Genomic DNA, 15749 nt, shown 5'->3' on the forward strand with positions numbered 1-15749 from the left:
TTGCTGAAATTTGTTAGAGACAATAGAAGTTACTACATGAAAATATATCAAACTTACTTTTATTAGCTAACAAGCACAACAACAAGACGACTAACCAGACATGTTTACAACATAGTTTTTCAGTTAATTTACAATAGGATGGAACAGCGAAGACAATGGAAGATACACAAGGGATAAGGCTTCAGAGATCAGTGATATTTGATCTTCTTAGATTCACCAATATGCATAGAATTCTTTACTTGTATCTGCATCTCCAGAGAGAACGATACTCCTACTACTGCAAGCGAACATATCTATTGCTTTCTAGCTTTTGTTTCAGTTCAGCTTTAAATTCTTCAGCCTGCCAAAGAAGTGAAGAAACAAAACCTCATTAGTTCTGCTTAGTGGTTTTAACATGATTCTAAACACCCAAATTTTAAGAAGTTTAGCATTATGGGAATTAGAAGGGATACAACAAGAACAACGTACCTTTTAGGTAAATTCTCAAAATAAAAAAGTACCTTTTAGGTAGGATAACAAGACTATATGAATGAAAGAATAAAGTGACGCAAGTGATGGTGCCGTTTGGAAAACCTATTAAAAAGCCTAAGTCAGCCTTGGAAATCCCATGCATAGATTATCAGAGCCACATAGTTTTTTTGTAAGTTCTGCGCTAGAATAATGTCATGTGGTCTTGGTGGGTTGGATAGGGGGACAAAAGGCTGAGGAAGAGTGGATAGTGAAGAGTTGTCCCTGTTATCAAAAAATAATACAAAACCCCCAACTGAGAGCAACTGTTCCATTGATGCCATATTCCTTAAAACCAGGAGTAAGAAATATGAAGGAGAGAGAGCAAGGGAATGAGAAGGGAAAAAAAAAGAAAAAAAGAATGGAACAGTAGCTGTGGGGAGTGGAATATACTGACTACCTTTGCTCCTCACGAGCCACCCTGCGGCCTCCCATGCTGCTGGAGGACCCGTAATTGGGGAACGGCACATGACCGGCCTCAATGTGCTTAATGTCCTCGACAAGCAGTTCATAGTGGCGCTTCACCTCTTCAGGTGTCTTCCCCCCGACAGCTTGGGCTACTTTGTGCCATCGGTCGGGGGTCTCCTTGTCATACTTCGCCAGGGCCTGCTCGAACAGCTTGTTCTCCTTCAGGGTCCAGGAGCTGTTCGAGCTGCCTGAGGATCTCAGAGAACTGGAGGCCATTGCTCAGGGCTAAAGTTCAAAGCTTAGTTCTAATTGCTAAAGGAGAGTTTGGAAGTGATCAAAGAGAAGCTGAGTGGTCTCTAACTGTGAGATCAAAGGGAGTAGAGAGGACTACTCAGCTCCAAGGAGGATGGAGGAATGGAAATATACTTTTTCAAGTTCCAAACTCTGTGGACTTCATGTGAGCTGATCTGGGAAGAACTTGCCAAGGGTGCTACTTATAAACAGTAGGGTAATGCGTTTGTGGGGGCAATGGCGGCCAGTTGAGAATAATGAAGGAGAGCAGAATATTGATGACTCGTACCCTTGAGAGCCATCAGCTAGGAGTGAGGACCAGTCCAGAGTGAATCTTTCCTTCCCCATATTCTATTTCCTAGTTGTAGCCTCCCTGTTCCTTGTGTATTATATTATAAATTTATGTGTCGTCTTTAAGGGCCTAACTTGCTGCCAATACCATGCCCTACTCTAACAACAGTTTAAAAATAAATCTAGATTATGGCCTGTGACAAAAGCATGCATGAGGATGCCACTTACTAAAAAGAGATCTTCCTTCCACAGGGTTTTTGGCACAAACTAACTGGCCTATTCTTTTCAGAGAAAGACCTTGGCCTTCTGAAACTAAGTACCTTTACCCGTCTCTCCCACTCCACAAGAAGTAGGAACAAAGTCGTCATATGGCCTGCAGTCCTTCCGTCACTGCAATCTCCATTAAAAAATAGGATGTGCTTTAGTTCGCAGAGTCCTCTAACCCAGCGATAAATGTGCTATTCTGTTAGATAATTTAACACATCTTTGCTTCTCCAAATTAAGTTTATCGGTTTAAAATGTCAAATTCAAATGCTTCTCGATCGTACTCTTCTTTTTATCATGCTATTCTAATTATTTTAGTGTAAGGCCATCGAGCATGTCGTTGGAGTTAAATACAGAAATACATTTTAGAAGCATTGCAGGAAGCAATATGAATGTTTTCTCTGGAAGTTTATATTCGATCTCAGCGAATGAGAAAACTTTACCCTCGAGATCTTTTTAGGTGAGTTTCAGATTATTTTCAGATAATATACATTACCGAATTTTTAGTCAAGCAGATAAGCTTGTCCATATGAGCAATTTATATGTGCATCAAATTTTAATTCCTGGTAACCTGGCAGCACATGAATTAATAGAACAATCTAACTTGATAATGCTTTTAGATTTTGAAAACTGCTTCCAATCAAGTATTGTCACATCAGTATGGAAACGAAAGAAAAAAAATCTTTAACACTGCATGTAGTAGGTAATTGTTGCATTGCTTACACCATACATTTAAGTTAAATAAAAATATTCGGTAAAGATGAACCTTCTCTCTTTATGACTACAAATGGAAATATTTTGACAAAAGGGTTCTGTATATTTATCGATGACGCTAGAATCTAACACGACAGTTTTTACATTATGAACATTTGACAACTTGGAGGAAAATCAGATTTCTTGGAATCTTTGTGGATGAAGTATCAAAAAGTTAAAGAGTGGAGAATCTCAAAGCTAGAAGCATGTTGGGATGAGCCCTTTACAAGTTGATGCGCCTTTTGCATATTCGCACTACTGGAAACTCATGAAAGTAGCTCCTCCAAAGTTGGAGGTGAAAGAGGCAGTCCGAGAGGCCAGGAATCCTGTGAAAGAGGCAGTCCGAGAGGGAATCCTGTCGAAGAATTTCATAAAAGCAGTAGGATGATACCACAGAAAACAATCTCAAATGGTCTCGATACCTTAATTATTATCAGTTTCTAATTTTTCCTTGATCATATTATGTGGTACAGCTTTTTATTAATTGTTGAACATATCATTCACAGGATATCTGAGTAAATAATTAATGTTTTCTGATTTGATGAATGAAATATATTGTATCCTGTTGATAGAAAACTCCTGATGATACAACTCCAACAAAACATTGCTAGTTCTTTAAATAACATTTTTTTTTGATTTATTGGTTTTAAATTAGTAATACCATTGCTTTACAGTTACATATTCACTCTCATTGCTATTTATTATCATACCCAGAGAAGTAGATTCTGTATTTTATTAATATTGATACTGCTGATGATACAATAACTACAAAAAGTTGCTAGTTTAGCAAATAGTATACATCACTCTGATACATGATTCCTTCTTTTCTTTTCTTTTTGATAGAAAAGAACTCTGATACACAAATTCACAGCTCGTTGTGTATACTATTTACGATGTACCAATTCTCCATCACCATCATTCAGCTAATTGTAAACATAGTAACAAATTTCTCTGAAATATTGAGTCATCTCAAATAATCCACTGCTTTCTACTTTGCCTGTCACGCCCCCGCCTCTGCGAGGCACGTGAGGCACCTAGTGCCCACGTGGGGGCCACATGAGGGGGGAACACGAGGCTCCCCTACCAGATATTATCCGGTTCTGGGGCTTCACGCAAGCGTCCTTCACCCCTCCCCGATTTTGTTTTTCACCCAAAACGCGTCTGCAGGATTTGGAGACACCCGCCTCATATGCCCAGGCTCTGGAACGAGTCTTTCCGATATGGGACTATTGGGCCTCACACCCTTCCCACCATCGGACAATAGCCGTCCTCGGCTCTGATACCAAATGTCACACCCCCGCCTCTGCGAGGCACGTGAGGCACCTAGTGCCCACGTGGGGGCCACATGAGGGGGGAACACGAGGCTCCCCTGCCAGATATTGTCCGGTTCTGGGGCTTCACGCAAGCGTCCTTCACCCCTCCCCAGTTTTGTTTTTCTTCCAAAACGCGTCTGCAGGATTTGGAGACACCCGCCTCATATGCTCAGGCTCTGGAACGAGTCTTTCCGATGTGGGACTATTGGGCCTCACACCCTTCCCACCATCGGACAAGAGCCGTCCTCGGCTCTGATACCAAATGTCACGCCCCCGCCTCTAAGAGGCACGTGAGGCACTTAGTGCCCACGTGGGGGCCACATGAGGGGGGAACACAGGGCTCCCCTACCAGATATTGTCCGGTTCTGGGGCTTCACGCAAGCGTCCTTCACCCCTCCCCGATTTTATTTTCTTCCCAAAATGCGTCTGCAGGATTTGGAGACACCCGCCTCATATGCCCAGGCTCTCGAACGAGTCTTTCCGATGTGGGACTATTGGGCCTCACATTGCCCATCTATTCTCCAGTCTACCAAACGTTCTCTAGGAACATACGCGGCTTCCACAGTAATGAGTGTATAGGTTGCTAGCAGCGTTCTTTTTGCTATGTTTTGCTCATGTTGCTTATCCTACTCTTGCTTTAATACTCCAAAACATATAAATATATAACATATTTACATTCTTTAAAAAAAAAAATCATTTTCCGAAAACTTTTCAAATTTCTTTGGAAATTTCGAATATTTGGCCAAAAAGCCAAATTGTTCCTTATTACTGAACTTATGAATGTGTGTATAAATAGTTAAAATAAGGTTTAGTGGTTATGAAGATGATTATCTACTCTGTCAAGCAAAGAACAGTTATTATCATTCTTTCTGCCATTAACATAGAATGTCTAGCCTATCATGTGTCAAATCAAATGATCACTCGGGTGAGGAATTGGAATCTTCCCAAGACCTTGGAACACCATAAAATATGCTCCTCTGTGAGATGGGGAGGGCCAAATTTAGTTTTTTTTTTTTTTGCATACCACGTCCAAGAATTTATCAAAATTACGTATAGATTCTTCCCTTATCCCTAGCTACAAATTGTGCCAGATAAAGGCCATATATATTTCAAAAAATCCTTTCAGTTAATAATCTGTCGCTCCAATTAACCACTGACCTTGTTTAAATCAATCAAACGGTAGAAAACAATTATTCTACGCTTGGTTAATCTGTACCAAGCTCGCTTCCTCGTTTGTGACTCCAAACCTGAACTCGCTCTTATGTACAGAAAACGGAGGAATGGAGGCAGCAGAGTGAGGCGAGGTTATAAATGGCGACTGGTGGAGTGGAGTTGGGAGGGGGAGAAGATGGTGAGGGCGGTGTCAGCAGTGGCAGCGGCGGGGGCAGAGGGAGGAGAGGTAGAGGAGAGGAGGAAGAAGTAGTCATCACCGGAGAAATAATATCCCCTCAAATTCCTTTGCTAATCCTTTAACCCAGGCCTCCAAGAGGAACCTTAACCCAGGGTCCTAGTATCAAAATAGTAGAATTTGATGCGGCTCCATTTGTACATAGAGATGAAAGAGGAGGTGTTATACGAAATTTCAATAATCTGGGATGTGATATGCCAACAAAAAAAAAAAGTCCTAAAATATTAAACAGGACCGGTCCCTAACAAATTTGCAATCTGTACTGCGAAATGGTCCTTTCTGATTTATAAAACCTTAGTCAGATATCCTTTGGATACCTTTGCAATTGGTTTGGATTATTTAAGTGGTCCATTCTCAAGTTGAAGGAATCCATCATGGTCTTTGTATCTATTTGACTGGATTTCTATCAATTGATCAGTTCTGACATCGAATTCATTTTGCCTGCAATGACTGATGAAACAACTAACTAGAGGAGAACCAAGATGAGATACTATGGTTTTTAGCTGTCTGCAGAAGTAGCATTCAACGCCAGGCCGTATCCATACAAACAATAAAATAGAATTGCTCTACTACTTGATATATGGAATTATACCAAACTTGTTTTCATTAAGCAATAAGCATATACAGTACCAGACAGACATGTTTGTCGCAGTCTACAGTGGAATTACAATGGAAGGGGAAGGTGAAAGATACAATAGAGACATTAGGCTGCTACAAGATCGGCGATCGCTGATCATCCTGGAGTCGTTTGCATGCTTCTATCTGGAAATCCAGTGAAGAACAAAGCTCCTATTATTCCATACGGATATATGTATACTTATATGCTCCCCTTGAGCATTAGATGCTTCAGCCTGCCAAGTAAACAAAACAATGAGATCATCAGCTTAGTAGTAACTCATATAACACGTTTGTAAATAACCAAGCTTTGTGAAGTTTTGGCATATCGTATAAAGACCAGGAAGACTCAACATTCGCATGACTTTCAGAAAGACCAGGAAGACTGCACAGAAGAATGGAGTGTTACAAGTGAATGCGACTTGGAATGCATGTTATAAAGCACGATCCAGCCACACGCTTGGAAAGCCCATAGGTATCATCTTAACCATACTTTTCGTTTAGGTCTAAATTTTGTTATAGGATTAGGTTTGATGGTGAGTTGAACCAGGGATATAGGCCTAAGGGGAAGTGTGGATACCGGAAGTTTCCCTTTCATCAAAGAAATATAGTAGTCCAAGTTAGGCGACCGAGTTGGCCTTTTGCCTGACTGAAAGCAACTCCATCCAAGACTTATTCTCTGGGAAACCGAAAGGGTTGAGAACTGTGGGGGAGGTGCAACAGGACGACAAAAAGGAATGGAACAGTACATCGGTGCAGTGGAACAGAGTACCTCTGATCCTTACCGGCCATTGCCGCCTCCCCTGTGATCAGGGGATCAGTAGTTGGGGATTGACACACGACCCGTTTCGATGTAATTGATGTCCCTGATGAGCAGTTCATAGTGGCGCCTCACCTCGTCGACCGACTTGCCGCCGACAGCCTGGGCCACTTTGTGCCAGCGGTCGGGGGTCTCCTTGTCATACTTCGCCAGGGCCTCCTCGAACTTCTTGTTCTCCCTCAGGGTCCAGGAGGAGTCCGAGGTGCGTGAGAGGCTCATCGAACTGGAGGCCATCTAACAGGATCAGAAAGAATATAGGATGATTGATAAGAGGAAGAGGTGCTTTTCAATATGTTCAATGGTAGCAGACCCTAGTGGAGAGTTGGAAGATGGGAAGCGCGATCACTGAGTCTAAGCTCTAAGGAAGAATTAAAACAGAGGGAAAGGACTTCTGTAAGTTTATGGACTCTATAGGCTCTGTGCGGGCTGGTGCGGGAAGGCAGTTGCCGAGGACGCTCGTTATAAAGAGGAGGGGAGTGGGGTTGTGGGGTGGTGCTAGTTGGAGAATAATTTTGGCAAAAAAGATAAAGGAGGGATGAGGGAAGAATATGGGATGACTCGTTCACACGAGAACCACAAGGAGCAAGGACCAGGAATCACCAGCTCCCTCTTAGCAGGCATGGCGGATATTTTTCTTTGGAAGTTATAGCATCAACCACAGATTCCTGTTCGTATCTCTTTTATGTATCTCTTCTTAGCAATGCACGTTAATGGCAACTAATGACGAAGGGCCGAAGAGATGGTAAATATATTTACTGGTAGAAACACCTCGCACTACCAAACGTATTACTGGTCTCGGCAAGCTACTTGCCGGAACTAATTCAAACTTAAGTGCTGCATTATTACACGCGGACCCCTGTCAACATTAGAATTGTAGAAAACTTCATCTTCTGGTGGCATAACGCATTTAACCGCAAAGGCCCTCCGGCTATCCAAGCGTCGATATTTACGAAGTGGGGAGTGGGGAGCGCGCGCGATGTCTTCATCCAAGACCCTCTCGAGCCCCGCCGGCGGCGGCGCTGGCGACGGAGTGCCGTCACGGCCGTCGACGACATCGTCGGGGGAGAGGAACCAAAAGGAGATCCGGGAGCTCAACGCCGACTGCTCCGACGGGCCCAAGGGCGACAAGCACTACCATTGGGTACCGCCATGATCGGCCCTTAAGGTATTCTATTAGACCATAACCCTTTCTCCTCCTCGTCCATGGAGAATCACCTCACCCTCGTTAATTTCCATAAATCGTTCATCAGAAAAGATAGGGAAGGATGGTGATTATGAGCATTAGTTAAGATTACCTGAATTATAGAATCAAAGTTTGTAATTTTAGTTAAAAAATGTTATCCCTTCAGCGTAACTCGTGACCCTATAGAAGTACCAGACCAAGTTTACAGATGGTATGTGTATGTATTAGCTGTGGCTTGATTTGTATTTTTGTTAGTATGTTTAATTCCGTGGGAAAAAGTTTTTCCTCCTTAGGTTTTTGTTTGTTTAATGGGTTAATTATGAATCTTTTTGGATTGAAGTATTGTCTACAGCCTAATAAAGGTGATGGCACTTACAATAAAAGATGCCTCAATATTTCTTCTGCTTCTTGCTTTCTTTTATTTACGTGGGTTTGGATATGAATAAATAGTGAAGAATCTCAATTGCTGATTCCATTTAAGGTGGAATCAGAATTGATCGGAATGGGAATTGGAATAGCCATATTCCTCGACGTATTTAGTTCGTGATTGGCATCAGAATCGGAATGAGATTTGAACACTAGGATAGAATCAAGATTGGGTTTTGGGCGATTGGGACATTCCTATTCTCTCTTGAAATTGGAATTGGAATGAGACTCCCCTCAACCAAATGATTGAAATGGGAACACTCAATTCCAACCCCATTCTAAAGCCCAACTTTCTCCAATCAAACATACCCTTAAGGTACTAAGGTTTGCTGTTCTTATGTATGATTTTCTTTATTCTTCTGTTACTAGAAATTTACTGCATTTTCATTCATATTTTCTCTTTCTGGCCAAGATAGGTCAAAGTATGAAGAATAAAACAAATTATATCAATTAAAACATTTTCTAAATCACAATTCAATTAATATCTTGCACGCTTGCCATGATTTCAGCTGTCCAACTTAACCAAAGCCCCCGCTCCCCTCAGAAAAAAAAGCAATAGAGAATTAAAAAAAAACAAAATTAGAACAATTACAACAAAAGGGAGTCTGCAAACTAGAAAAAAAAATCATGTCCTTGTGCCTTGGGGGACTTTAAAAAAGCAGAAAAATGTAAAGCAATAGAAGAATCTAGAAATAAATAAAAGGAGAAAAACAAAGAAAAAATAGAAGGTAGAAGACAAAGTAGGAGTATAAAGACCAAAAAAATAAGGGTAGAAGCAATTGGAGAAGAAAAATAGTAAAGGAAAAGAAAAGGGGAAAGAAAAGAGGAAGGAAAGAAGAAAAGAGGAAGGCTGAAAAAATTTAAATAAGGACCCATCCATCACAAAGGCACCCGTTTTATGATATTAGAGAGTGCTTTCATAAAACCTTAAACACATCAACTTTTCAGAAAAAATCCTCCATTGCAAAGAATAATCAAGATGAGAGAGAGGGCTTCAATCTCTTCTTTCACTAGCTTCCCAAGTACCACGACCATTTACATAGTTGAGGAAGAGGATAACATTGGGGAAGGGGGGATTGATAGGGGAGTGCACTCATGGCCATTGATGACACTGATGTTTTTCCTTAAGAGTATTCAGAAGGAGATGTTGGAGCTCAATGTTGACTCAACCCCTTACCCACTTGGGCAATAAACACTACTCTAGGAACTCTACCATCATTGTCTCTCAAGGTACCCTTTTATATACAACCCACTGAGGTTTTAGGTATTGGTTTTGGTACTCGTATCAGCACCCTACTAGTATATGTTGTATTGCATGTTAGTACGGTGCATCTCTTGGTACCTGCACTAGGTATGGGGGTTCTATCCGTATTGGTTCCCTCTAATCCGATATAAAGTGTGCATGGTACTAACTAGTATAATCTGATTGTTAACTCTTGTTGCAGAATATCGTTCCGTTTTATATTCTATCAACCCAAATGATGTATATGAGTCTTCCAGTTTTATATTTTTTGTGTAAGTAAATGATCGCATAAAAATGTAAGCATTACTGAAATAATGTATTTGACCACTAAGATGTGGATGAAAAATGAGTTTGGTTCCTCTCAAATTTGGACCGAGCTTGATGGTCTACTTTCATGACTATGACCTTCTATGTATTGTACGATATTTATGAAGCATCAAAGCCCACATTATGCGTGGGGCAATGGCCTTTCACGACCATGACCTTATGTGTATTGCATGATGATCACTGATGCATCAAAGCATCAATATGGTGCATCACTGCTATCATGCAATACATGGATGGCCATGATTGCAAGTTGGACCAGTCTGGTCCCCCTCACTCATAAAAAAATAGGTTATGCATAACAACTAACAAAAGGTGAAGATTAACCTTCTCTCTATGACTACGGATTGTTATTTGTGTACAAAAGGATTCTAATATATTATCAAGAACCGTATCAACACTGATAGCTTTTACATAATGAAAAGCTATTCCTTGGTTGCAAAATGGATTTCTGGAAATCTTTGTGAGATAAATTACCAACAACTTGGACCAATGAGAATCTTAACCCATAGGATCTGGACTTTTACAAGTTGATATCATATTCTCTCTCACAAAAATGAGTGACTTTTAGTCCGACCGTTTGAGTTGGGGAAGTTCTATTCCGATTTTAGGTGGAAATGAGATACTTCAATTCTCCAAAATCCAATCCTTACTGTCTCCTAGTATTCAAATTCCATTCCAATTTTGATTCTGATTCCGATCATGAACCAAACACATCAGGAATATGACCATCTGATTCTCATTGCAATCAATTCCGATTCTGATACCAATTATAGTTGCAAACCAAATGTGCCCTTATAGTAGTAGGATTATACCAGAAAACACATGTCGACGGTCTTGATATAGTTTATCACTTTATAATTCATGATTCCACTACGTGGTATACTTGTTTAGCAACCATTGGACACATTGTTCATAAGCTACCTTATTCAAGTTCAATATCACAAGAATTTTATATTATATTCTCTCATTACCAATACTCCTGCTGATAGAGGCGTGGCTCATTCTAGCAAATATATAAATGATGCACATAAACAGACTCACTGCTACTTTACTAATTATTTATGATGTATCAGTTTTACAGGCAACACCATTGTCATCTTTCAGCTGGCTATAAACGTAGTAACAATATGCTTAGGATTGTTAAGGAATCTCAAAAGAATCACTATTTTATGCAAATTATTTAAGGATAGTTATTTAGAAAAATAAATTTATCAAGATGTTGCCAACTTCTTTATGAACTCTTCCTGACCTAAATTGAAGAAAAATGCATGGTTACAAATTAACAAGTCTCTCTGCTATTTATTTTTTTCCACATTATTACCTTTTACATGAAAACATATATAAATATGTGAACATTTTTTTACATTATATGAATATTTTTCATACTTTTGGCAAATTCCCTGCATTTGTTTCTCATATTCATGAATCTTTGGCTTCAGCTGAATAATTCCTGAATGACAAACTTGTGACTGTAACTAGATGTATTGAAACTTTTTTATGTTTATAAAAATGCATAATGACTCTTTCAAGTGAAGAACCGGTGCGATCATTCGCAGTTCCACAATTACAACGAGTGTAGATTATACTACTAGCATCCAACAGGTTTCAATTTTTTCATAAAAAGTTAATCCACTGCAGGTTTCACCTTGTTCTGTTCTTAAACTACCATAGTAATGATTTCTATTGTATTCCTCGAAAAAAAAAAACTACTACAATTGTCATCTTTTGTGACTCCAAATAAGGAAGGGACGCTGGTTTTGATTACTGTTATCTTTCAATCTTTAGAGCGTTGCTTTCAAAGGGTATAGCTTATAATATATACTGGCATCAATTATTACCCAAAGAAAAGAAAGAGTTGCACCACAACCTCCGAATTTTGTGATAGATGTTCAAGCCTATCATGCGCCAATTCAAACAATTATATAACAGATATTGGTTGTTCAATTGGAATCTCCCCACATCCTGGGAAGGCGACATCAAAGTACTCCTTTTTCTAAAGTGTGACAGGTCTCTTACAATTTGCAAGGCACAGATGCTATTAAGTGGTCCTTGCTGATATTTACAGTCATATACCCTGTAGATACCTTTGCCATTGGTTCTGATAAATATTTTCTTGAGAATTACTGTGCAGGACCACCAATAATTTCTGAAAGAAAAGCCGTGAGATTCGACCAGGTCAAAGAATCCGACCCAATGTTTGAACCTGGAACCTCCAAATGGAGAAAAGGTGCATACACTTGGCCATAATCCAGCTTATTATTGGTTCCCTATTTTTCTAGTTTGGAGGAATCCATGATGGTCTTCTATCCACTTAGCTTGATTTTCCGTTCATTATCCAATTCCGACATCGAATTCATTTTCTACCACAACGATCGATGATACAGGCAGGGAAAGAGGAGGATCAAGATAAAATACTATGTTGTTTTAGTTTTCTGAAGTCCCTTGATAAGATGACTTCTTTATGAAGACACTCAAATCTTTCACCTGAGAGAAATCAATAATCCACATTAAATACCATTCAACCAGCCGGCGATGTCCATGCAAAGGGTAAAAATAGATTTGCTGCACTGCTTTGCTAAGATGCTTTTTCTTCAATACATGAGAGCTGGGTTTGATCCTGCCCTCACTCCAGTACTCAGCTGGGCTTCCACCCATCCTAGCTCTCAAAGAAAATAAAAGAAAATAGAGTCATATGGAATAATACCAAACTTGTTTTCTCAAAGGCATAGGCAGACCAACTTGCAGACTGGCCAGACATTTTGATGACAGTTTTCAGTGGATTTACAGTAGTCAATAGGATGTTTACAAGAAGAGAGACTTTGGATTTTATAAGATCAGTGATCAGTGATCTACTTCTCAGGGCCACTTAGATGCATCTGACTTTATATTTATATCTCTGGAACTTCAGAGTCAAAAAATGCTCCTAGAGAGAAGTAGATAATGCTTTATAGAATGTGCATCAGTCAAGCTGTAAATACTAGCCTGCCAAACAATTGAGATATGACTACCACATTATAGATAAAGTACAAACCATTCAAGAAGACAGCAAGATTAAAAGTAAGCTTCTGTCAAATACTATGGAAAATACCTCTGATATAAGCTTATCATAGACTAAGATCATGTGGAAGTGCACAGTCATGAGCATGCCAAGAGAAAAGGTGTGCCACGAGATGGTATGACTTTTGGCATTGAAAGGGGATTGCTGAAGAAATGATTTTGAAAGTTTGAAAAAATAAATAGAAACAATATGAATGAATGGAACGAAGGATGATAGCTGACAAGAATTTTTCTTAAAAGAGAGATGCCTCTGTTTTTTAAGAAATTTCGTGCTTTTAAACAAAAGAGAATAAGAGTAGCATTCAAACTCCAAGCCATGTCATATAAAGAATAATTCCTGATGGGGTTGTTCTCCCTCTCCTCTGTTTCCTATTTCACTCATCTATGGACTGAGAGGTAGTTCTACCACCGGTTGGCTCAAAAAACCTTTTGGCTAACTTTATTTACCAATATCAGTTTGCGAGATCTACTCCACAACTCTGCCAATACATGTTCCTCTGGTTTCCTTTCCTTCTCTTTTTTGGAGAAAACAGAACTTTACAGGGATAAGAAGAGATGTCTTTACAGGGATAATGGAGGAAGTAAGACACTTCCCCCAGTTTTCTTAAAGTTATAAAAGAAGATGTACTGGGATAAGGAGAATTACAGGGAGAATCATAGAAATGTCCACTCAAGAAAGTATACTTCACTTGCTTTAAATACACCAAATAATGTTATGACATTTTTTTCGAGAATCTGTCAAAAAATGAAATAAGAATCATGCTTATCACAGTCTTCAGTAGATTTACGGTATGATGGAAGGGGAGCTTGCTGATCTTGGGCGTTGTACAGGGAGGGATTGGCTTTGGGAAGATACCAATCATAGATCTGAGCTGGGTCAGCTTTTGGTTGCTAACATGGCAACTGTTTGTCTTGACCTTGACAGTCTTTAGACTTATGTTGATTATCTTTCTCCTAATCAAAAATAAGATGAAGGGACAAAAAATGATGGTAGGAGAGTGTAGGTGGGCATATACATAAGAAGAGAAACAGAAGGCCTTCCTCCTATAAGATAAGCAATAACTAATGTTCTCTCAGCAGTTGCTATTAGTTCATTTGAAGTCACTTGTGATCTTTAATCCAGCACTATTTGCATCTGATACTTCACATCTATCTGAAACTATAAAGAAGTTTAATGCTCCCACTATCTCATAGAGACCTAGCTAATTAATACTTTTCAATTTCAGCCAGCCAAATATATTAGAATAAACGAACACGAGGTCTGTCTTCTGGTATTCATAGAAATTTATTACTATATGACCAAACTGTATGTAGCTTTGGCAGAAAAAAAAAACAACAACTATGTAAATTTCAGGAACAACTTCTAGACGAATGTGACTCAGAAAGCATCTTGTAAAGCCTGGGTGGCTGTGTCAGCCACAAGCTGGGAAAGGTCGTCAGAGCTGTACTTTTATTATTATGTACTGTTTTGTGCTAGGATTAGATTTCATGTGGAGTTGGTGGGTTGAACAAGAGACCAACTGAAACCAAATGCTGCATTCAAGGCTTATTCTTTGGAATGCAGGAAAGGAGAAGAAACTATATAGGAAAGAGCATGAGAATAAAAACCGCCTCTCATTGGCTACCATGCTTCCACCCCTGCCACCAGGGGATCATAGCAGGGCAGCCATGGCCTGTTTCAGTATGCCTAATGTCCCTGACAAGCAGTTCATGGTGGTTCTTCACCTCTGCGGGCGTCTTCGAGGCTTCCAGGTGACATCCCAGCCGCATTGTGACAGCAGTGGGCAGTGTCCTTGACATACGTTTGTAGAGCACAAGGTGAAAGGAAGCGTGATTCCAAGCAGCGGAGCTGTTGATGGCAGTTGGAACAATATTTTGGAGCCGTTGATAAGGAGCCTCTACTGACATTTATAAAAATCAAAATGTTTGACACCTGGTCCTTCATTTGGCTACGTTTAATGATTAATCCTTGCATTGTGAGTCCTCTTATGTTTACTTCTTTATGCATGGTTAAGCTTGCCTTCGGAAACCGACTGTAAAGCAAATGTGTCTACTTTATGCACGGACCAGGACGCTACTAAAATCAAGGGCTGGAAATAACATGTCCAGCCAATGAGGACTAATATACAATGATGGACAATCTGGGGGGGCGGAAATGAATTTTCCCTGGAAAAATCTTAGCCATCTTGCGTCTTGTGGATTCCTTACATTGCTATCACCATAGGTTTGATCCTTTTCGAACTTGAAGGAATCCATGGTGGTCTCGGTATCCATCTGCCTGGGATTTCAATATATAATTCAACTCAAAATTGAATTCATTCCATTTGAAATAACTGATGGCTCAAGTAGAGAGAGAGGAATCTAGTTAATATATTGTGACTCCTAGAAAAAGATGGAGGGAGGGGAGAAAGGAAGGGGTTGGGCATATAAATACATCTATCTCGTTCTATCAACGTAAGCTTTTGGGACAAGTGGTGATTTTAACATGGTATCAGAGCAGAAGTTCTGAGTTCAAAGTATGTCTCCACACTTTTTAACCTCATTATTAAAAATTTCACATGTTGGGCTCACCCATTAAAAGAAAGTCTGGTTTCAACTCCTAATTTGGCAGCTTAAAGAGGTGTTGATGGCGATATTTGAACTGGTTAGCTTCAAAGAAATCCATAGTTCGTAAAGAAGGAATCAGTCTCTGGGCCATGTCAAAATGAAGAATAACCATAGATTGCTGCACTTGCTCTACTAAGTTTTTTCATTTTAAAATTAACTTCTAATGACACTGAAGTTTGTTTGCAAGACCTGCTCCATGACTATACTAGGTTTTCTCATTTGGAAGAATAGAGAGG

At 39.8% G+C, this 15749-nt stretch overlaps 2 protein-coding genes and 1 long non-coding RNA gene across 4 annotated transcripts; 1 reads left to right on the forward strand and 2 right to left on the reverse strand.

Annotated features, from left to right (window-relative positions):
• Window positions 1-45: 45 nt before the first annotated feature.
• On the reverse strand, window positions 46-1392 carry LOC103714992 (protein RADIALIS-like 3). Its single transcript, XM_008802490.3, has 2 exons — window positions 908-1392; window positions 46-340 (listed from the first exon to the last, which is right to left on the reverse strand). Exons 1-2 carry the CDS (start codon window positions 1189-1191, stop codon window positions 316-318), a joined length of 309 nt encoding a protein of 102 aa, XP_008800712.1. The 5' UTR covers window positions 1192-1392; the 3' UTR covers window positions 46-315.
• A 4422-nt stretch (window positions 1393-5814) lies between these two features.
• On the reverse strand, window positions 5815-7191 carry LOC103714991 (protein RADIALIS-like 3). Of its 2 annotated transcripts, none has more exons than XR_003387148.1 (2): window positions 6636-6914; window positions 5815-6086 (listed from the first exon to the last, which is right to left on the reverse strand). XR_003387148.1 is itself a non-coding variant. In XM_008802489.4 (2 exons), exon 1 carries the CDS (start codon window positions 6902-6904, stop codon window positions 6668-6670), a length of 237 nt encoding a protein of 78 aa, XP_008800711.1. In that variant the 5' UTR covers window positions 6905-7191; the 3' UTR covers window positions 5815-6086; window positions 6623-6667. The 2 variants fall into 2 exon arrangements, 1 of the variants encoding a protein (XP_008800711.1); XM_008802489.4 differs by having other exon boundaries at window positions 6623-7191.
• A 316-nt stretch (window positions 7192-7507) lies between these two features.
• LOC103714990 lies at window positions 7508-14895 on the forward strand. The gene is made up of 3 exons (XR_605296.3): window positions 7508-7835; window positions 11981-12076; window positions 14471-14895. It is a non-coding gene; the product is annotated as an uncharacterized LOC103714990 (long non-coding RNA).
• The last annotated feature ends 854 nt before the right edge of the window (window positions 14896-15749 follow it).

The sequence above is a fragment of the Phoenix dactylifera genome, chromosome 11 (genome assembly GCF_009389715.1).
Source record: "Phoenix dactylifera cultivar Barhee BC4 chromosome 11, palm_55x_up_171113_PBpolish2nd_filt_p, whole genome shotgun sequence".
Taxonomy (NCBI): domain Eukaryota; kingdom Viridiplantae; phylum Streptophyta; class Magnoliopsida; order Arecales; family Arecaceae; genus Phoenix; species Phoenix dactylifera.

Excerpts from the sequence above, each read along its gene's own strand:
- LOC103714992 (XM_008802490.3), bottom strand. The coding sequence starts at position 1,191 with ATGGCCTCCAGTTCTCTGAGATCCTCAGGCAGCTCGAACAGCTCCTGG. Across the intron at positions 341-907 it reads GTGGCTCGTGAGGAGCAAAG|GCTGAAGAATTTAAAGCTGA; the intron begins GTAGTCAGTATA and ends CTTCTTTGGCAG.
- LOC103714991 (XM_008802489.4), bottom strand. The coding sequence starts at position 6,904 with ATGGCCTCCAGTTCGATGAGCCTCTCACGCACCTCGGACTCCTCCTGG.